This window comes from Alligator mississippiensis, chromosome 6 (assembly GCF_030867095.1).
Source record: "Alligator mississippiensis isolate rAllMis1 chromosome 6, rAllMis1, whole genome shotgun sequence".
Lineage (NCBI taxonomy): Eukaryota > Metazoa > Chordata > Crocodylia > Alligatoridae > Alligator > Alligator mississippiensis.
In genome coordinates this window covers 70,072,907-70,098,695 of record NC_081829.1, presented here as the reverse complement: position 1 = coordinate 70,098,695, position 25,789 = coordinate 70,072,907, and the positions used below count along the sequence as shown (strand labels likewise).

At 43.1% G+C, this 25,789-nt stretch overlaps 1 protein-coding gene and 1 long non-coding RNA gene across 6 annotated transcripts in view; one reads left to right on the top strand and one right to left on the bottom strand.

Annotated features, from left to right (window-relative positions):
• Positions 1 to 8,775, top strand: part of LOC132251190 (uncharacterized) — an 86,914-nt gene extending 78,139 nt beyond the window's left edge. Inside the window, exon 4 of the long non-coding RNA XR_009463082.1 lies at positions 8,382 to 8,775. This is a non-coding gene — a long non-coding RNA (uncharacterized LOC132251190). The remainder of the gene's footprint in view (positions 1 to 8,381) is intronic.
• A 14,237-nt stretch (positions 8,776 to 23,012) lies between these two features.
• Positions 23,013 to 25,789, bottom strand: part of MYOF (myoferlin) — a 121,807-nt gene continuing 119,030 nt past the window's right edge. For all 5 annotated transcript variants that reach the window (XM_019484240.2, XM_006276618.4, XM_019484241.2 and 2 more), the window contains 4 exons: positions 25,517 to 25,710; positions 24,668 to 24,777; positions 24,158 to 24,305; positions 23,013 to 23,615 (listed from right to left, as the gene is read on the bottom strand). In XM_019484240.2, coding sequence (XP_019339785.1) covers positions 23,580 to 23,615; positions 24,158 to 24,305; positions 24,668 to 24,777; positions 25,517 to 25,710 — 488 coding nt within the window. In that variant the 3' untranslated portion in view covers positions 23,013 to 23,579. The remainder of the gene's footprint in view (positions 23,616 to 24,157; positions 24,306 to 24,667; positions 24,778 to 25,516; positions 25,711 to 25,789) is intronic.

Below are 25,789 nucleotides of genomic sequence, written 5' to 3'. Positions count from 1 at the left end.
CCAAAATGAATAGGGGAACCAACCAGAAAGGAAGTGAAAAAGGGAGACCAAACTGTTCAAAGATCAGTCTTAATTCAGAGAAATCTTGCTTATGTTATGCAACGTTGGACATGATGATCTCAGTTATTACAAAGCTGTTGCAAACGAAGCCCCACTTCTAGATATGTTGGGTGCACACACTCTCCTCCCAAGCCTCTGTGAGCAAACAGCACAAAGTCATATGCACCATATGTGATAATGACTACAACCTTGTAGAAATTACGGAGACCTGGTGAAACTCCACCTATGATTGGTCGGTGGCAGTAGAGGGTTACACCGTGTATAGGAGAGACTGTGTGGGGAAGAGGGGTGGGGGTGTTGCTTTGTACATCAAAGATCAGCTCAAATTCCCTGCAAATTGAGTTTCCAAACCAGGAAGGGCATCTTGAGACCCTCTGGGTCAAGATACAAGGAGAACATGGGGAGGGTGACTTACTTGTAGGAGCCTACTATAGACCCCCCACCAAGAGGAAGACCTAGATCTGGAATTCATTAGGGAGCTGGTCAAAGCCGTACGCTCCCAATGCTTGATCATCATGAGGGACTTCAACTTCCTTGACCTCTCTTGGGATGAGCGCACGGCCAAATCTGACAGGTCATATAGCTTTCTCACATGCATCAATGACCTCTACCTAACCCAGGAGGTCTATGGACCGACTAGGGGAGAGGCATTGCTGGATCTGGTCCTGGCCAAAGGGGGAGGACCTGGTGAGCGATCTGTGTATCGAGGGGAAGCTTGGTGACAGCGACTGTGAATTGGTCACCTTCTTAGTTCACCAAAGAGCAGGCAAACCCCTCAGCCAAACAGAATTCCTTCACTTTGAGAAGGCTGACTCCTGAAAACTGAAAGAACTGGTCAGTCAGGCAATCAAAGGCTGTACCTCCACAGAAAAGGGAGTACATGAGGAATGGTCATCCCTCAAAAACATAATCCTTGAAGCACAGGGCAAAGCCATCCCTTCTCGCAAGAAATGCAGTCAATGAGCAAGGAAGCACCTATGGGTGAATAAGGAACTGTTGAACCTCATTAAGCTCAAAAGAGTAGCCTACACCAGCTGGTAGAACAGGAAGCATTACCAAAGAGGATTACTCTGCACTCGCCCGCACCTGCAGATAGTGGTCAAGAAAAGCCAAGGCACAAACCAAACTTAGGCTAGCTATGGGGATCAACAACAAAAATCCTTCTTTAGATATGTGGGAAGTAGGAAAAAGCACAAGGACAGTATTGGGCCCCTGAGAGATCCAATGGGGCAACTGACATCAGATGCCCAAGAAAACACCAATCCCCTAAATTATGTTTTTTGCATCAGTTTTCTACCCTCCCACGAGGATCACACTGCCAGGAACAGCACAAACCAATTTGGGAGCACATGACAGGCCCAAAATCGATGTGGATCAGGTAAGGGAACACTTTGATAAACTGGACGTTCACAAGTCCATGGGCCCAGACAGAATGCACCCGAGGGTCTGAAAGAGCTGGCAGATATCATTGCACCCCCTTTGGCAGGGATATATGAAAAATCGTGGCACTCGGGCGAGGTCCCAGATGACTGGAAAAGAGCCAACACGGTCCTATGTACAGGAAAGGGAGGAGGGATGACCCAGGGTACTATAGAGCAATCAGTCTGATGTCTGTCCCTGGAAAAATCCTGGAGAAAATTGTCAAGGGATCCATCAACACCAGACTAACAGAAGGCAAGCTTCTGAATGCCAGCCAACATGACTTTGTGACTGTCAGGTCTTGCCTGACCAACCTCATCTCCTTCTATGACCAGGTAACATGTGCCCTGGACAAGGGAGATGAAATTGATGTCATTTTTCTGGACTTCAAGAAGGCCTTTACCTATTTCCCCATGACGTCCTCATGGATAAGCTGTGGAACTGTGGCCTTGATTATTATCCGGTCCAATGGTAAGGCAACTGGCTACGGGGTTGGACCCAAAGAGTACTAGTTGAAGGGAGCAAATCAGCATGGCACAGGGTTACCAGTGGAGTCCCTCAGGGCTCAGTACTCAGGCCAGTATTCTTTAACATTTTCAGCAACGATCTAGATTTGGAAGTCAGATGTGAACTGGCCAAGTTTGTGGACAATACCAAATTATGGGGGAGGGCTGTCACACCACAGGACAGACTGGGAATACAGGTCAACTTGGACACACTCTCAAGGTGGGCTGATCAAAACCAGATGGCCTTCAGTGTAGACAAGTGCAAGGTGCTGCACCTTGATAAGAAGAACCCTCAGCATACTTACAGGCTTGGCAGTGCCAGACTCACTAGCACCATGACCGAAAGGAACTTGGGGGTCTTGATTGACCACAAGATGAATATGAGCCACCAGTGTGATGTGGTGGTGGTCAAAGCTAACCAAACTCTGGTGAGCATCCACTGATGCATCTCAAGCAAAACCAAGAAAGTCATCCTCCCGCTTTACTCAGCCCTGGTGAGACCACAGTGGAGTACCACGTCCAGTATTGGGCCCCCCACTTCAGGAAGGATGTGGAGAAGTTTGAGAGAGTCCAGAGGAGAGCCACTTGTATGATCCAGGGCCTGTAGGGAAAGCCATATGAGGAGAGGCTGAGGGACATGGGACTCTTCAGTGTGGAGAAGAGAAGGCTCAGGGGGGACTTGGTGGCAGCCTACAATTTCATAAGAGGGATACATTAGGACCTGGGAGAACACCTGTTCACCAGATCTCCCCATGGGATTACAAGGTCTAATGGCCATAAACTCCAGGAAGGCTGATTTAGACTGGATATAAAAGAAAAGTTCTTTACGGTCCATGTGTCCAGGGTCTGGAACAAACTCCCCCCAGAGGTGGTTGCCCAATGGTTGGCTTTCACCCCAAAAGTCCTGCCCCATCTGTGGTAGAGGCTTGTCTCTATCGGTCTAGGTGTTGTCAATCTTTGGATCTCAGCACTTGTCTGAGCGTTTTTTTTCCTTTTCTGACTTCCTGACTCTATTTTAGACACGAAGACAGCTTTAGCACCTCGGTTAACAAGCTGAAGTCCACCGCGACGTCTTGCTGGCCCCTCCCACACGTCCACGATCTTGCCTGCCACGACCTGTTGTTACAGGAGAAAATAGAATGCTGGGGCGTGTGGGTCTTGATGCTTTGGCTCTTGCAATTTGTCTTAGTGTAGTGAGGGCTCCACCAGCCCCTACACCCTCGCCCATTCCACCTGGTGGTAATTCAGTTGTCTCTGCAATCTGCCTTTGAGCAGTACAAAAAAAAAAAATGCTCCTTGGGTCTCTAGGTCTGGCCACTCAGTATCCCCGATGGGCCCAGTTGTACCTCACCCGGCTGGCACCTGGCACAGACCTGCCAGTAATCCTAGCCAGTATTTTTCTTGGCTTATTGTCCTGATAGTTGTAAACGCACTATCCGAGGTGACTTTCCTCTCACCTTAATGAAAAGGAGAACAAAAAAACAAACTGGCACTTCTTCTGCCCTTATAGTCCCAATTTTGCAGTATCCTTTTTCTTCAGCCCTGCTATTAGGGTCTTTACGGTACCGTCTAACTGCCTGCTGCAGTTTCTGTTTCTCTCCCTGCGGGCTCTCTCCCCTGGCAGCTCCCTCCACAGAGTAGCTTCCCTTAAGCCCGGTCTCCCTTGCTTCCTCAGCACATCTGGCTCTCCCTGCCATCTCGCTGCCTGAGTCAGTCTCTTCCGGGTTCCTTTGTCCCTCTTTTGCCTGCCCCACGTCTCCTTTTATCCTGGAGCTCTGGCTGACTCCCTGCCCGAAACACCGGGTGAGGAAGGAGCCCTGCGGAGTTCTTTGCAATACAGGTGGGGCCACTTTACTTCTCTGGGGATCTTCTCTCTCCTCACAGTGGTGCAAGCACCTACTCTGGACTCCTTCAAAAAACAGCTGGATTTATTTTTTGCTGGGGTCACTTGATTCCAGCTGACTTCCTGCCTATGGCGTGGGGGCTGGACCCAATGATCTCATGAGGTCCCTTCCAGCCCCTGATGTCTATGAAATCTGTGAAAACACTAGGTACAACTGAAGGGGTCATCTTTTTTCCTAAACTGTCCTGATTATCAGCATCCCCAAACCTCTCCCACACAGGCCTCCCCTTATGTCTTTTTAAATATCCTTATTTAAGGAACCCTACCAACTAGAACATACTTTCCTCTGCTTATGTTTGGTTAAGTTTCATTTTATTCTTTTTATGGGACAGTGGGGTGGGGTGATGGGACAATCTGAACCAGTTCACTCCATTGTAGTCCTCATAATGTGTCAGCTGGGCAAATTCTACTCTTTATCACAGTTCTAGCATAGAACAACTTCTTCCCTGTTTTGCCAGGCTCCAAATGCAAATTTCTCAGCTGCTTTCCCTAGCTAACATATTTCATGACCTCATTGACTGATATAATGTATTCACTTACAGTTTGGTTAATTTGTGCTCACCTTGACATTTCCACAAGCTCAGCAGGAATATCAATTTTATAGATTCATAAATTCATAGAGTCGGAAGGGATCTCAATGGGCCATCTAGTCCAACCCCGTGCCCCTGGCAGGCAAAAAAAAGGGTCATCAAACCTGGGATCATGTGATCCCAGTCAGGTACCTGTCCAGTCTCTTCTTGAAGACCCCCAAGGATGGGGCGAGCACCACCTCCCTTGGAAGCCCATTCCAGATCCTGGCATCCCTGACCATGAAGAACTTTCTTCTAATGTCCAGTCTAAACCTACTCTCCAATAGGTTATGACCATGTTCCTTGTTGTTTCAGGGGGTGCCCTGGTAAACGGATCATCGCCTACTTCGTGTTGTTCTCCCCTTATGAATTTGTACACCGTCACAAGGTCCTCTCTCAGCCTTCTCTTAGAGAGGCTGAAGAGGTTAAGGTCCCTTAGCCTTTCATTATATGGCCTTCCCTGCAGGCCTCTAATCAGGTGAGTGGCTCTTCTTTGGACCTTCTCCAGGTTATCTGCATCCTGATTGAACTGTGGTGTCCAGAACTGGACACAGTACTCCAGCTGCAGCCTGACCAGTGGCGTGTAGACAGGAAGAATCACCTCCCTGGACCTGTTTGTGAAGCACCTACGGATGCACGACAAGGTGTGATTGGCTCTGCCAACTATTCCATCACATTGACAACTCATGTTCATCCTGGAGTCAACAGTGACTCCAAGATCGTTTTCTGCCTCAGTGGTGCTGAGAAGGTCGCCCCCCAATCTATAGGTATGATGGCAGTTTTTTCTCCCTAGATGCGGCACCTTGCACTTGTCCTTATTGAATTGCATCCTGTTGCTCTGCCCACTTCCCCAGCCTGTCAAAGTCAGCCTGAATCTGGTTCCTGTTCTCCAGGGTGTTAGCTTCACCCCATATTTTTGTGTCATCCGTGAATTTGGACAGAGTGCTTCCCACCCCCTTGTCCAGATCACTGATGAAGATGTTGAATGGCATCGGCCCCAGAACTGAGCCCTGAGGGACTCCACTGCCCACATTTTTCCAGGTTGACACTGACCCATCTACTACCACCCTCTGTGTGTGACCCCTGAGCCAGTTTGGTACCCAGTCTACTGTATAATCATCCAAGGAGAATCTCCTCAGTTTATTAATAAGGATGGTATGTGATACCTTGTCAAAGGCCTTCTTGAAGTCCAGAGAGATAACATATACCTCGACTCCTGCATCTAAATATTTGGTGGCCTTGTCATAAAAAGAAACTAGGTTAGTCAGGCAGGACCTGCCTGCTATAAACCTATGTTAGTTACCCCTCCGCATCACATTAGCCAGCAGACTCCCACAGATGTGTTCCTTGATAATTTTTTCAAGGATTTTCCCTGGGATAGAGGTAAGGCTGACCAGTCTATAGTTCCCCAGATCCTCCTTCCTCCCCTTCTTAAAGATTGGAATGAGACTGGCCCTCTTCCAATCCTCTGGGACCTGACCCAAGCACTGTGAGTGCTCATATATCCTTGCTAGTGGTTCAGCTATAACACTTGCTAATTCCTTCATTACCGGTGGGTGGAGTCCCTCTGGTCCCAGTGATTTGAACACATCCAGGCCTTCCATGTGTCCTTTTACCATGTCGACACTGACCATTGGTCAGTTGATGTTCCCCTTGTTGATGTCCGTGCTGCATATTGAGGGTTCATGTAGATTCTTATTTAAGAAGACAGAGGCAAAAAATTCATTGAAGAGCTCTGCATTGTCCCTGCTATCCATCACTAAGCGCCCCCCCCGCCTGTCCCATAGGGGGTCCTATGCTACCCTGCGCCCTCTTTTTGCTCCCAACATACCTAAAGAAGGACTTTTTATTGTCTTTAATCCCTGATGCTAGCCTGAGTTCTAGAGCTGCCTTGGCCTTCCTGACTGACTGACTCCCTGCAGGTGCGGGCCAAGGAAGTGTACTCCTCCTTGCTAGCTACCCCCTGCTTCCACTTCCTGTATGCTACTTTTTTTTGCCCTTAAGGTATCCTGGATGACCCTGGTTAGCCAAAGGGGCTTCCTGGCCCCTTTACCCCCTTTCCTCTGCCATGGGATTATCTCACTCTGAGCCCAAAGAATGGTATCCTTAAAGAATGACCACCCCTCCTAGACCCCCAAAGCATCTAGGCTCTTGGTTCCTATTACCCTGCTAACCAATCCCCTGAGCCTATTAAAGTCAGCCTTTTTAAAGTTTAGTACCTGTGTCCTGCTAGATATAGTGCCCACCCTTATCTGGATAGTAGTTATTTTAGTTATTTATAGCGTATATTAACAAACCATGTGAGTGATTATGCTTCAAGTGTTTTCTAGAAGGCTCTACTGGTCAGCTTTCTGCCTTCCCCAGCAATGATTGTTGCTTCTGGCCTTACAGTCTATGAGTATATTAAAATACGAAGGCCTTGTGTTGTATCTTGTAGACATCTACCTAAGGTATCTGTTGAACAAACCTGACTTTTACTTCCAAACTATGCAAGGAATGAAATAATCAACAGTAATACTCCAGTTTAAGTTTTCATTGGCTTTGTTTATTTTAGGATTAAATATTTTGTGGCTAATTTGGATTAAATTCATGGTAGTTATTTACAAATACATCTCCATTACATGTGATATGCCAGCATGCTGTCTTACTTTTTCAGTAACAAGGCTGACAGATTGCACAGGCATTATATACAGAATGTCTTGTGACTGGGATCCTCTGAATCATTGCAGAACCTAGCAAAAAAAAGGAAACATTTCTGGAGAAAAACTTCTTAAAAAATACAGCATAGCATAACTTTGTTTATAACAACATGAAAAATGTTCTTACTGTAGTACAGATAATAGTAATAATGGTAAGATGCATTCTCCTTTAAGAGACAGGTTGTTCTCAAAGGGTTTTTTACGTACAGATGTTATTTAACACATGCGTCCTGGCACCTGAAAGTGTGCATGACTTTATGGGCACAATAAATACACAATCTCCCTCCCTGGGGACTTTCATCTTAGGTTAGATATGGCATGGGAAGAGCCAGGAACAGAAGACATCAGGCTGGCAAGGTAGAGGTGTGAAAAGTTTACATGAAGCTGTATTTGAAAGGTTCAATAGAGCATGTTATTGCCACTATTTTTTAAAAATCAATATAATACTTTAAAAGGTTGGTCCCAAAGGAGGACTCATTGGATAGGCTATGGTAGGCACTGGAGACTGAGGAGGGCTTCAGAGGAGAGAGCGATTCTATGGAGATGGAGCGTGATTTAGAGGTGCAGGAGACAGCACGGTCAAGGAGTGCATTCATCAAGAACCCAGCATGGGAGTATTTCTGCTATGCTGTGCTTTTGAATGTGCAGGAGTAAGATCTTACTCTGTCCTGCACATTCAAAGCACACTTAGCAATAATGCTGCCCTCCCTACACCTTACTTCTTCTAGTGTTTGCATATAATTATCGACAGCATTCTGTGAAACCGAAAGGAAAACAGTTGAAAATGAATGGTGGCTTTATAAAACATACATTCATTCAATTTTCTCATATTTCATGAAGACCCCTTAATTTTCACATACTTTTCTTTTCATTTCACAGGCTAATGCTGGTAATTATGCAGACTAATGCTCTTTCTTCTGCCCCAAACTCTACTTCCTTCTCCAATTTGTCCATCAATGGTGCTGTGTCCTGTACTACCAAATTGACATTCATGGGGTCGTTCTGAATTAACTAGTGTAACTGAGATTAGGATCAAATTTACAAGTGATAGAAGCAGTTCTGCTCCATAGAAGTACTAATCTTTCAGCAAAGCTTTAAAACTTTTACTGATGTTTCAGTTTTACTTGCACCTTTTCTTCTGAATTGGACAATACTGAGTTTATGTTCTAGGGTTTTTTTCTTATTTCTATAATTGTTTCATTTGTTTGTCTTGTTTCCCGTGTAGCTGAGGCCATACCAACTGGGATTCCTGATGAGAGAGGAAATCTGATCTCTATCATAGCACAGGTCAATCTGCTTAATGGGGAAGGAAATCTCCTTCATCTAAAGGCAGAAGGGACAACAGGACATACTGTTCCCTGCTATAACTCCACTGAAATCAGTAGAATTCTACTAGGGAGGAATTGGTGTTGTGAGATCTTTTTTGTGTTTTATACCTTGTCATAGCTTTGTAACAAAGAGTAACGTGAGTTTTGGAAAAGCAAAGTATTGACAAGGAATTCATGAATACCTGTCTCTACTCAAAGCTGCAAAAGCTATTGCATCATCTTAAAGAAATATTATTCTCTCCACATTATTGTGCACTTGCATGTTTTCAGAACTATAAATAAACTACTTTGTTCCTGATGTGTTTTCAACTGACATCTGTAGGTGTGATAATTCTCTAAGGGATTTCAAACCATTAATAGGCCTCTGAGTTCCATTGCTCACATGGGAAAATCCAATATAGTGTCAATGTGTCTCTTTCTCTTTAGATTCCTTCCCTATTACTGATTCTTTTACTTCTTTGTACAAAGACAAAAGAAGCATCCTACCAAGTGTTACCATGAGGGAAAGACAATACCAAAAAAAAAAAAAGGGCAGGAAAATAGATCCATGTAATGTGAGCAACATAATCCCAGGATTAATTTTGCATCGAAAAAATTCCACTAATAGAAGAAGCCAGGGTCTGCCTTTCCCGCAGTGCTGAGAAGTGTATGATTTATTTGCTAATGTATAGGGAATGTGCAAAGAGGGAGATTGTGCTTTTTACATTACAGTTGTAAAGTACCTGAAAATAATGTCTTAATTTTGATCACATGCTTTGGGTTGTCTGTTTTCTTAAGGTCTTCAGCAGAGTGAACAATTCCCACTGCAACAGGCCAAGCACAGTATCACAGCTTGACATTCACTGAGTAGAGCTGGCTGGAAAATGCTCATTGAAGTGGTTCATTGAGCCTGAAATGTTGCATCCAAAACATGCTGGGTTCAAGAAGCTTACACTGAATCCAAGGCAGGGTTCTGATGGACAGAGAAAGTCCTACATGGACATTAATATCTACACCAGTGATTCTCAACCAGGGTGCTTTGGCACTGTGGGGTGCCTTGAGATCTATTCAAAGGTGCTGCAGGGGACTACACAACATTAGCATTGTTAGGTGTGCAAACATGATTCACAAGATAAACCTAGAGTTTTTGCATAAAAATCTATAGCTGTGGTCTTTCTGAGTTTTTTTGCAACAGAAAAACTGCTCTATTATTTTTCTGAAGTCAGAAAAAGAGTGAAAACTAAGAGCTGACATTTTCCAGTGGTTGCCTTGAGTTTATCCAGGGAGCCTCAAGTCTATCAAGGGGTATTTCCAGTCTAAAAAGGTTGAGAACCACTGAAGAAGAGATGGATATATGGGACCAGCTCTTGGTGGGAGATGCACAGGTGAAAGCCTGGCACACCCCTAAGAGCAAAGACCCCTGGCAGACCCCTCCGGCGGACCCCAACCTGACCCCCATTGCAAAGCTAGGAGGTAAGTGGGGCCCAAGGTGGGTGGACACTAGCTAGAGGGCAGCTGAGCAGAGCGGAGGAGGGTCACAATCTCCCCTCCCTCCCTCCCCCCGGCTCCTACTTAGCTTGGCTCCCACGGAGCCGCACAAGCAGGCATGCTCGCAGCCCAGTGCGCGAGTTAGTGCAGGAGTTTGCACAGCAGGGCATGCAAAAGGGCTATCGGCAGGCACTCTCACTCCTGAGTTGCCCCCCGGTTGCCCCACATACGGCACAGCACACCCTATGCCTGCTGCGGCGCTGGGCAGCTGAAGCCTTCCACGCGGAGGATAGTCCCCCGGTGCTGGACATCAGGTAAAGGAGACAAGGGACCAATCCTCCCCACCCCCAGATACGGATCTGGGGACCCAGGGAATCGCCTGGCTGCTCAGGAAGCTGGGTAGCTAGGGGATCCCCCTACAGGCAGCTTCTTGAGCCTGCCTGCCAAGCAGTAGCAGCAGCTGGTGAGGACCCACCTGGTCTCTCAATTATACAAACATTGAGGAGGTCAGCCGAAGGCTTCAGAAATTGTGTCACTGTGTGGGCTTTGGATACCTTGACCTTGATACACAGTTTAACTACAGTGGTCTACACATATTCATGGTATTCATCTTAGAGGCAGAGGGAAGAAGCTCTTCACTATGAGAGTCGCTGAGTTGTTGAGGAGGACTTTAAGCTAAGCATGTCTGGGGGCTGGGGACAAAGTTTCACTGCTGTGCACAAATCCTCTAGCCTCAATGACATATGGGAGGTTGTTCAAGCAATGGATGTCCAGATAAGTACTAACATCTTGAGACATAGGCAGTGTGCCAGAAAACCTGAGGTGACCAGGGGTGGAACTCAGGTGTCTTTATGGAAATGCCAGAAGCATGGGAAACAAATAGGAGGAACTGGCACTCCTTCTGGTTGATGAGGAATTCGATCTGATTGGGTTGATGGAGACCTGGTGGGATGACACACAATTAGGCAGTGAATATTGAGGGCTACAGGCTTTACAGGAAGGATCAGGTTGGAAAGAAGGGAAGAGGTGTGGCCCTCTATGTGAAAGAATGTTACCCCTCTCTGAAGGTCACGTTTGACATCAGGGAAGGGTCTGTTGAGACCCTCCGGGCCAGGATACAAGGGGACCAGGAGAAGGAGACCTGATGGTGGGAGTCTTCTAGAGGCCTTCTCCCAAGAGGAGGAGTGCAATCAGGCATTCTCCAGAGAGCTGATTGAGGCAGCTTGCACTAAAGGCATGATTGTTATGGGTGACTTCAACTACCTTGAAACAGTGGCAACGTGTAGGGCATACATGGTGGTGTACGTGCACCCCCTGAGAGCGCTGGTGCCCCCCCTGCAAGTGCCACCTGGGGAGTGGGATTGCCTACAGCCACTTCTGGAAGTGGCCGCAGCCCCCTCTGACTAAGGTGGCACCAGTCACTCATGTTTTGAAATCTGTTGGGAGGACCACTCAGCTACCTCCAGCAGATCTGCCAATTTCTTGGCAACAATAGATGATCTGTTTCTGATACAGGTTGTGGATGGGCCTACTAGGAGTAAGGCCACTCTGGATTTGGTGCTGACCAAGGGGGAGGACATCATTAGCAACCTGCAAATTGGTGGTACTCCGGGCGACAGCAATCATGACCTGATAGGGTTCACCATCCGCTGTAAGACTGGGAAATCAGTCAGCAGAGCAGAAGTCCTAGATTTCAGGAAGGCAGATTTTGGCAGGCTCAAGAGGCTAGTTGGAGAGGTCCTCTGCGAACAGCAACTGGAAGATTTAGGAGTCCAGGAACAGCGATGCTTCTTTAAGGAGGCAATTGTCACAGCTCAAAAACAGGTTATCCCCATGTGGACTAAAAGCGGGAAAGGAGCCAAGAGACCCAAGAGAGTTGTAATTGATGGGATGGCTCCCAGAGAGTTGTAATCAATTGGGTGGCTCATCCTGGAGGCCTGTCTCCAGTGCTGTCCCCCAGGGATCGGTACTTTGACCCATGCTCTTTAATATATTTATTAATGACTTGGATGAGGGGGTAGAAGGCTCAGTGATTAAGTTTGCGGACAATACCAAGCTGTGGGGAAACATGGGCATACCAGAGGATGGGGCAAAGATTCAGGACAACCTTGACAGACTGGATTCAAGGGCTAAATAAAATCAGATGAGGTTTAGCAAGGAGAAGTACAAGGTCGTTCACCTGGGTAGGAAGAACCCTCACCATAACTACATGATGGGTGGTAGTCCACTGGCTGGCACAGCATCTGAATGAGATCTGGGGGTCATGATCGACCAGAGATGAATATGAGCCAGCAGTGTGATGAGGTTGCCAGAAGGGCAAATAGAACTCTGGTGTGTATCAGCCAATGTGTGGCCAGTAGATCCAAGGAGGTGCTCCTCCCTCTCTATTCGGCATTGGTGAGGCCTCAGCTAGTCTATTGTGTCCAGTTCTGGGCACCGCACTTTAAGAAGGATGTGGATAAGCTCGAGAGAGCATGAAGAAGGGTTTAAGGGCATTGAGGGCAGGCCCTATGAGGAGAGACTACAGGAACTGGGCCTGTTCAGTCTGAGAAGGTTGAGAGGCGATTTGATAGCTGCCTACAAGCACATCAAGAACTATGGGAGTAACTTTTCAGAAGGGCACCTCAAGGGAGGCCGAGAACCAACAGGTGTAAACTAATAGAGGGTAAATTCAGGCTAGACATAAGAAAAAAAAAATTCTCTGTAAGGGTCACCAGAATCTGGAACATGCTCCCAGCAGAAGTTGTGCAGTCACCTTCCTTGGAGGTGTGCAAGATGAGGCTGGACAGGCACCTTGTTGATCTTGTCTGAGCCCAATAACTTCCTGCCTATGACAGGGGACTCGACTTAATGATCTTACAGGTCCCTTCTGGTTCTATGATTTTATATTTGTGGTATTTTTGAGCATGTCCAATAGGATGCTACCTAAACTGGAGGAGCTGACCTAAGGGCTCTCTCTAACATAAAGTCAGGGCTAAAGCAGCATTTGTATATTTAAAATCAAGGACTTGGAAAAATTAACTTAAGACAAGGATGATTGGAGTTATTTAACTTACTGGGGCAGAAATAAAGATAGTGATGTTTTAAAAATGGAATAGCTAGCTGGTATCCCAAGGAAGCCTGTCTTCTGCTGTAGAAAATTTGAATGCAGAGGATGACAATTTATAAAACTAGTGCCAACCTAACATTCAAAGATCATTACTTCAGGCCCCAAAATCACAGGATAAAAAAAAAAGAATGTTAGATTCTTTTCATGTCCACCTGGTTCTTTACACTTCCTCCTTCATTTTATTTTATTTTTTCCAAAGCTTTGCTCCACAACCAGGAGGGTGAGACACTTATTTCTGTGTTAAGATGAAAGCTGAGTTTCTCATATGGACACAGTAGCTCGACCCTCAGAAAACTAATGGAATCTCATGAGGTTTGCAATAAAATTACAGTTGTTGCCAGCTCTAGTACTAATGATGTCTAGTTTCAAGTAACAAGTTTTCTTATTAGTAACCAGTGCCCAGAGCTAAATGACATTGCTCAGGTAGGCTTTTGTACTGACATTTTGACATATGTTTGCTAAGTGATAGAGAACAGAGCAGTAGGTAGTGGTGATGCTAGAATCCCTGCTTGGGTTTTGCAGACAGTTGTTTCTGTAGCATAGCTCCTGTGTCCCATCTCCAAACCTTTCTTCCCCTGATAGAGCAGAGTTGCTTTTAGGAATCTTCTGCTGGCTCCTACCAAAGGGGAATAGCTCTGTGGCCACTTCTATTGCTTTTGGAGTTTTCCATTGTATTTTACATGAACTTGCTCCTCCCTGCTCATCACATCAGAGAGAAGCTTAGGGGGTCAAGTGGAGAGAGAATTATTGTCCTATGCATATGGACCAGGAGAAGCCATATTTACATGAAAAACGTTGTCCTCAACTTAGCCCTTTACATTTGGAAGTCTGCTATTTTCAGGTCTATTTTCTCTCTGTTGTAATGTATGTTATTTAACGTGAATGATAGATATTTGGAGAGGGGCAGAATCAGTTTGTTTCTCTATTCAAATGAATTGGCAAGGTTTAAGCAGATAAGTCAAGCCCAGCATGGATCAGAGCATAATGAATGGAGCCTTCTCAGTTCTAATTAAAAGCATTCAGGTAGGCTGTGCGCACACACACTTGTGGCAATTGAAGTAAATGCCTTGGTAGTTATCAAAGCAGATAAGTGTCTGAGACCTCTCTACATTTTTAAAATTCTTGGAACAATGGGGTCATCACCATTATATTTCATGATGCTTAAAGCAAAGAAATCATACCCAGAGACACTGGCTGCATCCTCAACTGTTGAAAGTTGGTGTAACTCCATAGAAGACAACAGAGATGTGAAAATTGTCACTGTCCAAAGATCTGGCCCACTGTTACTTTCAGTTAACTTTTTACTTAATCCAGCTCCCACTTCGGTCTCTTTTCTTTTTAATAATTTAAGGTCGCACTCTCTTTACAAGAAACTTTCCAGCAAGATGAGTCTAATGTTGGTGTAGTTAGTTCATACAGTCCATTTGTTTCCTTCGAGTCCCAAAAAAGTAACTTTCAAGTCTGACTAAGAAAGTACTGAGAAAGGTCAACTCTTCACGGATGCATGACCACAAACCTTGGGTACCAGGATCACAGAATAGGAGCAAGCAACTAGATATTTCTAGAGGTGTTAAGCACCCACATTCCTTTTAGACTTTATTTGTGCTTCATGAATGCTAAAAGAAGGCTATAAAGGCTTAAAACCAGGAATTGATTATCCTTGCTACTACTTCCAGTTATCTGGATCTGACTGTCTGACCATGTAGTTGCTAATTGTATTAATTGCAAACAAATATTTTGTATATCCTGGGATAAAGGCTGAGCAAATTGAGATGTAAAAGAACATTAAAGAATCCCATGGAGGAGCCCAGTAGAGCAATGTAAGGTGTTAAGTTTGATGGTAGCAGCCTAGCCCTATTTCTGAGCTGTTATGTAGTAACTGAAGTCTTGCTGACAGTAACCATAACTTTGGTTCTCTTCTCAGATGTTTTTGTGTCCCACTTTCTTCTTTATTTGGAATAACTGCTGAGCTGTTAAAAAAAAATTACTCTGGGAGGAACTGTCCTCCTCCCAGCCCTTTCTGGGTTAATTCTGCAAAGATATATATATATCTGCATAGGGAATGTTGTTTCTCAGGTAAAAATCTATAAAGGTTCAAATCACAATAGACTGCTAAGTCTCCATTAATGGGCTTGATCCAAAAGGCTTAAGTATCTACTTTTAGACACATGTCCAACATCTAGAGCTGCAAGATCCCTGCTTGATGCTACCGTAACCCTTTTAAGGTATCAGTAACTTTTACATAGACAGTCGGTTTTAATGGTCAGGTCCAGAATTAGGCACCAGGAGCCTACCCAAAGACAGGAATTCAAGCCAAGACCTGAGGAAAAGGCTGGAGCCAGGAATAATCAAGAATTCAGGAACTGCTCTGCTGGTTTTTAGGCTGTTTGGGATGGGGTTGGCTTCCTTTCAGCACAACAGCTAATGATTGGCTGTCAGAAGGATGACCCATCCCTCAGCCAGAGTACTGACTCATCATAATAGACCTTCAGTTTCCACTACTGAAATCTTTGATGAGTGTGTCTACTTGTCACCATATGGTGACATTGCTACAGCACTGTGCTTTAGTAATTCCTTTTGGAAGTACTTAAAGCACAGTGCAGTAACTGCTCGTACTGTGCTGTGTGTGCAGCACATGGTTAGATTTTGCCACCAAATCACTGTCATTTTTGCCACTACAGTACTCAGCAGCTTAGTGCCAGTCTTAAACCTAAACCCATTGGGATTCACAGGCTGTATGTTTCTCCCCCCCATCTCACTTCTGAAGCCCAGTTTGGTAGTCTTTCTCAGAGTAGATCTACTGGAGCCTGTGGAAAAGCATTTGGAGAAACGGGGGATGGTGCTCAGTGGTTAGAGTATTTATCCAGCATTTGAGAAACCTGGGTTTAGGTCACTCTGCTGCCTCAGGGTATATGAGCCCACATCTCCTTCTTCCCAGGCCTCATGCATACTTAATTATTCTGTCATTATTTCTGACCATCCCTTTTTTTGGAAATGGCTCCATGGCTTGACACTTTGGTCAAGTAGCTGCCTGTGGGGGTGTTGGAACCTATGTACAGCATGGGAATTTGAGGGAGTTTATATAATTCAGACAATACAGAAATCAAAGGAAGGGACCTGGAGAGCCCAGACCTTTCTTGTTCCAAAGAGGAACTGTATGTAAGCTGACATTAGTCTTACAGGCTGAGGTGTCAGCCTGTGGCTTCACTATGGAAGAAGAATCTCCCCATTGTACAGTATGAGGCAGTGAGGTCCAAATCAAAGAAACAGAGTTTATGCTGACAATGGTAACTATTGCATTCTGTTAGGGAAGCACACATTTCATTATGAAAGCTGCAGCTGTGGGTTTAATTGTCCAATGTTTCTTTCAATACTAGAAATATTGCTACCATACGACAAGTGCAGTTGGTCTCCAGTATAAGGGAGAAGATAAGCAGCCTCAGTAGTGGAACACCAGGTTAGCGATTATTTAGAGAAGCTGGATATTTTCAAGACAGCAGGGCTAGTGGGGAAGCACTCTAGAGTACTGAAGGAATTGCTGATCATCTTTGAGAACTGAGTGAGGTCCCAGATTATCTAGAAAAGGGCAACTATAGTGTCCTCATCTAAAAGAAAGGGCTGAAAGGAATTACAGAGTATTCAGTCTGACCTCAATAGCTGTACAGATTATGGACCAGGGCATCCAGGAGTCTATTTCTAAGCACCTGCAGGAGAACAAGATGTCCAGGAACAGTCAGCCCATATGGATTCATAAAAAGTAAGTCAGGCTTGATCAACTTGATTTCCTTATCTGACAAGGTGATAGGGTGTGTGGATAGTGGGTGAGCAAGCCACTTGATATATCTTGACTTTAGCAAGGCTTTTGACACAATTTCCACAATATTTTCATTAGTAAACTATGGAATTGCAGACTAGATGAAAGTACTGTAAGGTGGATACACAGCTGGCTGGATCATCATGTTCAGTGAATAGTCATCAGTGGCTCAATGTCCAGTTGAGAGGAGGTATTGAGCGGACCCAGTGTTGTTTAATATCTTTATTAATGACTTGGAGGATGGGATGAGCACACACACAGCAAATGTGTAGATGACAACAAATTTGGTGCAGTTGCATATGCTCTGAAGGGTAAGGATAGGGTGACCTTGACAAACTAGAGATATGGTCAAATCAATTGGATGAAATTGAACAAGGACAAGTGCAAGTTCCTGCACTTGAGATGGACCAATCACATGCACAAATACAGACCGGGGAAGGACTAGGTGGGTGACAGTACTGCAGAAAAGGCCTACAGAAATGTGGCCCAGAACCTGAAGATGAGCCAACTGTGTGCTCTTGTTAGGAAAAAAGGCCAATAACATCCTTGGCTGTATTAATAGGAATATCACTTGCAAATCAAGGGAAGTGCTTCTTCTGCTCTATTCAGCACTGGTGAGGGCTCACCTAGAGTACTATGTCTAGTTTTAGGCCCCCCACTTCAAGAAAGATGAGGACAAATTAGAAAGAATTCAGTGAAGAGCAACAAAAATTATTAGAGGCTCGGGGGACACAACTTATGAGGACAGGCTGAAAAAACTAGGAATATTTAGTATGGATAAGAGAAAACTGAGGGATAATTTGATAACAGGCTCCAATACCAGAAGGGTGGTAATAAGGAGGATGGAGCTTGACTGTTTTTTGTGGATGCAGGGTAAAGGGTAAGGAACAATAGTCTTAAAGTGAAGCAAAGGAAATTTAGGTTGGATATTACAAAGGGCTTTTTCTCTAAGCATTGAAACAGGCTGCCCAGAAAGGCTATGGAATATTGTTTTACATTATGGAGCTACAGAGGCTCAGCAGTTTGGTTTGTTTCTTTGGCTTTTAAACCTAAGTAAACCATGCGTTTGAATAATATCCTGTGGGCTTGAGTTCCACAGATTAACACAAACAAGACTCTTTCATGTTGTTTTGCCTCTTAGCTTGAGTGCCTTCAAGGTTTTGCTGTTTTTGACTACATGCAGGGCAGAGATGAAAGTAAAGAGAACACTTGACTGGTGTAGTCATTGTCACTCATTAGTGCTGATACCTCGCAGAGTTCTCTTTTACTTTGTTTTACAGTCACTTCTGACTTTCCTTATGTGGAAAAAAAAGGACTAATGATACTGATGTCTTTTTTAGAGCAGGGATTGGCAACCTTTTAACACTGTGAGCCACTGCCTGTGATCCAGTCCCCCCCCACCCCCCCTCCAACCATGGTGGGGCTGCACCCTCTCCTCTCCCCCCATCAACACCTTGCAATCAGCAGGTATGATGAAGGAAATAAAGGCAGGAACTAGGACCCTTCGGGATCTCATAGGGAGAATAAGCTGAATGGGCAGACAATAAGTCCCTGGGGATGCCTCCTCTGTTGCTCTTGCTGGCCTATGCTGTCATTCCCTGAGCTGCCTTGGGTCAGATCCAGTCTCTTCAGAGCTGGATCCAGCCTATGGGTTGTATCTACCCCCTGTTTTAGAGCACTGCAATGGAACGATGACAACCATTCTAGTAATTAGGAATTGTTGTTACAAGTGATAAGAGTCATGATCTTCCAGCAAAGCTATCCTGTGGATTCTGCTATTCCGCTGTTCACCTTGGCTTTCAGATTGTTCATAAGTGTTTAAGCATTTTATGGCATTGAGGTTGAACTCATGACTCCATTAATAGCAGCAGCACAATTCCCAGCAGCTGCTCTGGAGCCAAACTTTCTCTGGGCCAGTGATTTTGCTACTGACTGGTTTTGCTCTAGAATGCACTCAGTAGGAATGTATTTTCAGCCTCCACTGGTTGGCTTCAGTTTAAATGCTGTTCATTTTAAATTAGAAAAACACTAAATGGGCTTTACTAACTATTTAGGCCTGGTACCAGGTAGAATGCAATTATTGAAGAGACCCATGTGAAAATAGGATGCTAACAGTGCCATCTTCTGGATTTATGAAGGAATGCAAGCTCATTAATGCAGTGTATTGACCTTTTAATTTTAACCCAAACTATACTGGATGCAAATCATCTTCTTTGATCAGGATTGTGGCCTTTTCTTTTTTTTCCCTTTTCCTGCATAGTGGTTCTGGGTCATTGTACATTTGCAGTGTACACTGGTAGAGTAGGTGGGAACAAAGGTGATTAGTGAGACTACACAACCAGCCTGGAAGATAGTTTTCTTTCTGATTTTAAGGTTATGCTGCTAATGTGTGTGTGTGGCAAAGTTGGCCTTTTGTTTTATTTGACATTTTAATGGACTTTAGTGTAGAAAACCTAGTGAACAAGGTAGTCTTGCATTTAATCTGAATATAGTAAGATTTATGATAATGTCAACTCTTAGAAATTTCTATTGAAGCAGGCCAGCTGCTAGGAAGGCCATCGCAAAAGTAGAATCTAGATCCTTTTTTGACTCAGGAATGGCCAGGGAGGACATGAGGGGAGGTGTTTTCATTGACTTGCATTAGATGGAGGACAGGTTGTCAGTCACGTATTATTTGTGCATGCTTCATGGCATCGACCATTACCCTGCTAAAGTACACTGCAGTAGTTACAGTTGGAAGTGACAAAAACAAGCATCTGCTTGAGCTTTGTTGAAATCTATCAGGAAATCATACGACTTGTTGGAGAGCTGAATGAATTAAGGCATTTGTAGCTGCTACACCCATTTAAGCCCATCCATTCAGAGAAGAATTGAGAAGAATCCTAAGACTAGGAAGTACCTTGTTGCTCACAGGACAAATGAGTTTTATTCTTTCAGCCATTTCTATAAAATGCCACCAGACTTACTACTGTTTTATTCTTTCCCTGACTTAGTTTCAGTTTCAGAAGCTATTCTTCTTTTGGATTCTATCATGGGACCCAGGGGGGATGGATGATGGGCAGGGAACCTAGTTTTCTTTGGGGGGAAAAAAAGCAAAAATCGCACAAAAAATAAATCCCATAAAAATCTGCAATTTTCCATAAGTAAAATGAAATACATAGGGACTTACTGAAACCACAGTGGAAGTGTGAATTGTGCAGGGCAGCAGCACCTTTATTCTTGCTCTTCTTGCCATACCACCTCCTCCCCTGCTGCTGATTGGCCCCAGGATGGCCCCATGCCTCACCACTGATTGGCATGAGGCAAAAATCATTGCAGGAACATGGTTTTTGTCTATTGCCAATCAGAGGCAAGATGCAGGGCTGCTGGGGACTTGTGGCCAATCAGTGGAGGGGGTGGAGGTGGAGGAGTGAGCACAAAAAGGCAAATTCTAGGATTTTCTCCAGGACATGGATTTTAAGGATCCGTGGTGATGACACACGTTTCAGTTCACAAGATACACAGTAGCCATTTTGGACCAAGAAAATCTTAAGTGAAGCACACATTGCAGTGGGAGAGTTGGATAATGAATGAGTGAAGGGCATGCAGGTTAAATCACTGAAGCAGTCCATAAGCCAGAACATTTTGGCTGGCAGTGGCCGAGCTGCTGCTATTATGGAAGAGGAAAAAAAAAAGATTTTTTTGCCTTCTTTCTTGGCTGTGGTTTGTTGGATTTGTTTCATATTTTGGATCATTGGTGGTCAAATCCCTTTGTTCTTTTAAGGAAGTGAATCTGTGGTTGTGATGGGATGGAGGGGCATTTAGGAACTTGTTTGCTGATTGTTAAGGGTAGCAGATAATCATGTTGTCTCAAGTCCATTGGCAGCCCACACCCTCAGGCAGGCTGCCTGCTCCAAACTGATGATGTCTATTAGTTTTTAGGGATTGTACAACTACCTCACTGCTCCACAGGTTTAATGTGCCTGCTTTTCTGTGTGGGTCACCCTCTGTCCTTCATAGGGATCCTACACATCTTTGGTTATAGGCTTCACAAGCCAGGAGCCTACAAGTTAGGCATTGCAGTGCCTAACTTGTAGATGCTTGAGATTCTGTTGGATCTAGCCCTAGCAATTAGGTGGGTCAGCATAAAGTAGAGCAGTGTCAGAGTTGCTCTACATTTTAATCAGCTTCTTTGCCCCTGAGAGGCTGCGCTGGTGGCTGTGGGTTGGGTGTAGAGATGCCCTAGTTCCCCACAGCACATCCTTACAGTAGAGCAGCTTGAGCTGGGAGTTAAAGCTGCTTGGAGTTGCTGAAGCAATTTGTAATAGCCTTAAAAGCCTTGAAGATTTGTGTGCGATAGTACTAAAATTCTTCTCACTACAGTAGTGACCAACTTGTACAGTCACAGGCAGCTGTTTGTTCCTTGCTCTTCGTGCTCTTTTCAAATGACATCAGCTGGGAGACAGGATAGTTTCTGAAGCTTTTTAGTTGTTTTTAATAGCATCTGTCTAATTCTAGTGAAACTGCCAGGTCTGTGCATGTTTGGATAAAGAGGTCTCTGGAGGAGGGTGAACTCAGAAGGGCAGTACCTGCCACTCTTCAAGCTCTAGGTGAACAGGATTGCTCAGAACTCTTATCCCATTTCACGATTGTTTTCTGAGGAATGCTGTCCTTCAAATAACTCTTTAAACTTAAATGCTTGTCTAATTGCAACACTTACAAGCGACACATTTTCTAGTCTTATAATGGAAAACAAACCTGCTGTGATTTTTAACCTCTGTCAGATTTGGGCATTGATTGAGACATATTTTAATAATGAATGATCAAACATTAGCTGATGCAATTGCAGGTTATTTTTAAAGTGTTATTTTGTCAATAGTGAAGTGACAATCCATCTGGATGATGATTAGTTCCAGCTCTGAGCCATTATTTATAGGTCAGGACTCTCAAGTGGTTTCTTAACAACCAAAAATAGGGGGGCTATTATCTTTTGACAGCATGACTGCTGTTTGTTCGCCTTCAGCCAATGGGTTGAGGCTTCACATTCTGGAAATTATTTCAGGCGATACTTTTACTCCAGTTTGTTCACTGGCATTAAGTCAAATGTTGTTTACCACATTTTGTTGAAAACTGAGAAACACGTGCGGGGTTTTACTGACACTTTTGCTTTTCCTATGCTCCGTGACAGTTTTTGTTTTTCCTAATAATGGCAGAGGTTTTCTGATTCATTCATTCATCCATTCCTGCAGCTGGGATTGTCATTTCTTTTAAGATATCACACACCTTGATTCTATTGAAATGGGACTGTGCTAAAGAATTACAATCTATTTCACGTGCATATTTCATATTCTCTCAGCATCTGAACTTGTTCTGGTGTCTGGTTTTTGTCTCATCCATTCTAAAAGCTGACCCAAGTCACAGATTTTGATCAAACCTGGATGCAGTTCTGAATAGCTTATGGTTTTTGGTGAAGGTTGAGTATGTTGTAGAGTATTTGAAATAGTTTTTCTAGTTCCATTCAAACCGAGGTCTGCATTGTAGAATATGCTGGAGTCTCAGGCAGGTTCATCTCCAGACTAACAGAATAATAATGAAAAGAAATTGCAAGAAAGGAAATGAACAGGAACCAGTTACATGGTGAATTTCTTAATGGACACATGATATGTATACCAGTCTAATCTACCATTGCACTGGAATAAAAGTGGAAGAGACATACAATGTACAGATCTATGCTGGTGTAAGTCATTCTGCTCTGCTGTAAAGTTCCCTGTGAAAGAAATGTCTAGATCTCTGTCTGCTCAGGATTCTGATGGAAATTACATTGCCATCCAAACCAATGCAGATTCCTCCAATGTAAACATGTCAGGTGTCTGGAGCCTTAAAGATAAACTCCACGTGAACAATGAAATTAAGGGGACAGGCATGTTTGCTGTTTTATTTTGGTCATGAAAAAAAAAAGATCTTTAGGAAAGATGTTTGAAGTCTAACAAAGACCACTAAATTGTCACTATCTGGCACTTGTGGCATCATGTTCTCCTTTAAGTTTGTACAGTTGCAAGCACATTGTTGAATTGCGATTCATAATAAAATCAGTCAGTTTCTCTCCCTTGTTTCTATTTAGTAATTTTTAATAACTGAATCACTCAAAGGGACACAAAATAAGCAGTAATTTAGTATTGTTTTATTTCATTTCCATGCTCATACTGTTTGAAGTTCAGTGCTGTCAAGTTAATAGTGTGATAACAAAGAATTTTAAGAATACAATACAGTGAACTTTAAAATATCTGACCCTTTTATTGCACTGTGAGTTTTTAAGTATACAAAAATATATGTAGTGCTTGTTTTTCATCAAGTTGAAAAATAGTTTCAAGGTGCACATGGTAGAAAATAATTCTCAGTATAAAATCTCTGTTTTAAAAAAAGATCAAGGAACCTCCTGAGAGAATTTTTATGAAAAATCTTGTTTAAAAGCAAGTCAGAAACTCTGTGCATGTCCATGGTATAAGAAGCAAAACATATTAATGGAACATGACTTTTTACACCAGTCATGACCCCGTGAACCTTGGCTAACCTTGGTTAAATTCTTATCCCTTATCTATTTCCTGGTTTAACCTACAAGAAAACAACATTAAAACATTGAAGTGAATCTTGCTGAATTTGGTGCATGTATATTTTTGGTCTACAGCCTGAGGTAAAACAACCTCATTACTATTTAAAACATCTTCTTTAAAGCGGTTTCACAATCTTCATTGAAATATAATTCTAGAAAAAAAGAAGAAATGAATAAAGAATAAATAGAGGCAAAAGTATGTGCTCTACCTTTAAACTTGCAGAGTTTTATAAGTGACATATATACTACTGAAACAAATCACAGTATGTCATAACAGTATGTCAAAAACAGCTAAAGTACTTCATAGTTGTTTAATTTAGCTACAATCTATTCTATTTAAAATGAAAGTAGAATGAAATGCAGTCCCCACAACTATCTTAATTCCCATAATAATGCAGTTTAAAATGCTTTACAGGGATTAATTACCTGGTCCTTGCCTCTGATTTCTACTAGCCAACTGAAATCTTCTTTCAGTCAATACATATGTTATTTGTAATTGATGAAAGTTCTATTAAGTATAAAAAAATGAAGATCTAATGGTCTAGCACTAAACTCCCCACTAGGACAGATTTAAAAGGAACTCTTGCCTGAGTAAGGAGTACAGGGCCACAATCGGCTATGAAGCCTAAATATAGGCCAGAGTTAAGCCACAACTGATGAGATGAACAGTAGGAGAATATTTCAAAATGCTTACCGGCAGGGAATATAGAAGGATTGCCACAAACAAGAGCACAATCAACAAGATGATAATGCCTATGAAGACCCATTTAAATCTGCGCCACACTATAAATTTCATGGTCTTACATGGGTTTGTGAACCAAAGGAAGGAGGTTTCTGGTCGGCTGCAGTTTGAAAGAAACAATATTAATCACTTTAATAAACAGGGTTATTAAATACTTGTCTGAGAAATACAATGCAAGCTAATTAATAATTAAAATACAGAACATAAAATATAAATATTTAAACAAATGGTATTTGGTAGAAACTGGCAGAGTTTCATTAAATTGGAACAACTATGCAGGAAACACATTGCATTGTATTCTGATAGGCATGGAAAGAGACAGAATTGGCTACTCAATATAAAATTTGTCAAAGTATGGCAGACAGATGACATAGCATTTACAAAATATGGCATTCATCAACTATATTTTCCAATTTCTAGAGGCATAATAGCATTCTTCCAAGTACTTAAAAAAACTCTTACTTTGGCATGTCTAATTTGGGGTTCATGTTGGGTTCATCTCTTCCTTTACCAGCTGGCTTTTCTTCAGCCTCTTTTTCATTGATGACTTCCAGAGTCATCTCCACTTTACCCTTTGGTAAATCAAGGCATGTTAAACATGTGGCATCACATTAGAAAAACATTTTTCTTAAATGCTAAATAAAATGTTTGTTTGGTTTTATATCTTCATAAACTTGTGGGTAAGCTCCTTTTCACACTTTCTTCAGTTGCTACTTCAAAATGCATTTCTAGAACATGAAAGTGTTATACCATGCTACCAGAGAGTCTGGAGTTAAAAAATATAGGCCGGGAAAGTGGTTTTGGAAGCCATCCCTAGTACAGATTCCTGGCTACTCACTGGTTGGTTCTTATGAGCAAAATAAATGCTCATAATGTGAAAGAATTCTATTTGTCTTTCGGGTCAAGTGGGGGTTTGTATTTTTTTCATGAGAATTTTAACCTGTATTAAGCTCCCAGAAATATGTTTTAAAATGAATTCAATAAAAATTGCAGTTGGTGAATATCTGTCAATAAAAATGTTTGTCATTCACCTCAAACTGTATTAAGATTTATATGCAAGCTTCTAGAAAAATACAAGATTATATGCATTTGAAATAAGTCTGATATAGAGCCAGAAGAGAGTAGTGGTAAATATACATTCTAAAGGGGTGATATTGTATAGCCCCATGAGAATAAATGAGCTGTCATGTAAGCCGAAATATACTGCTGCTATGTATGCGGTTACTGTCCTGCACAAGCATTTTCAGTGCCAGATTCCTAGCCTGCATATTATAGAGAGTTCATAAAGCAAGCATAAGAAAATAACCATACAGCCAAAACACGTGAACCATCCTTTTCCACATAACACGGCCACCACCCTTTCATGGATTTCTGTTCAAAGAGTGAAGCAGTCTTGGGAGCCTTGAGTGAGTTGGTTGCCTTGTATTCTGGAATCATGTCGATAGTGCACTTCTCTGAGACTTTTGCTGGAATAATTGTGTTATGCAAATCAAGTTCGACAAAACCTAAGAAAGAAAAAAGCATGCTGTATAACATTGCTGGTTAGTGGGGCACACCGATTCAAGATAAAGCTTATTTGCATTG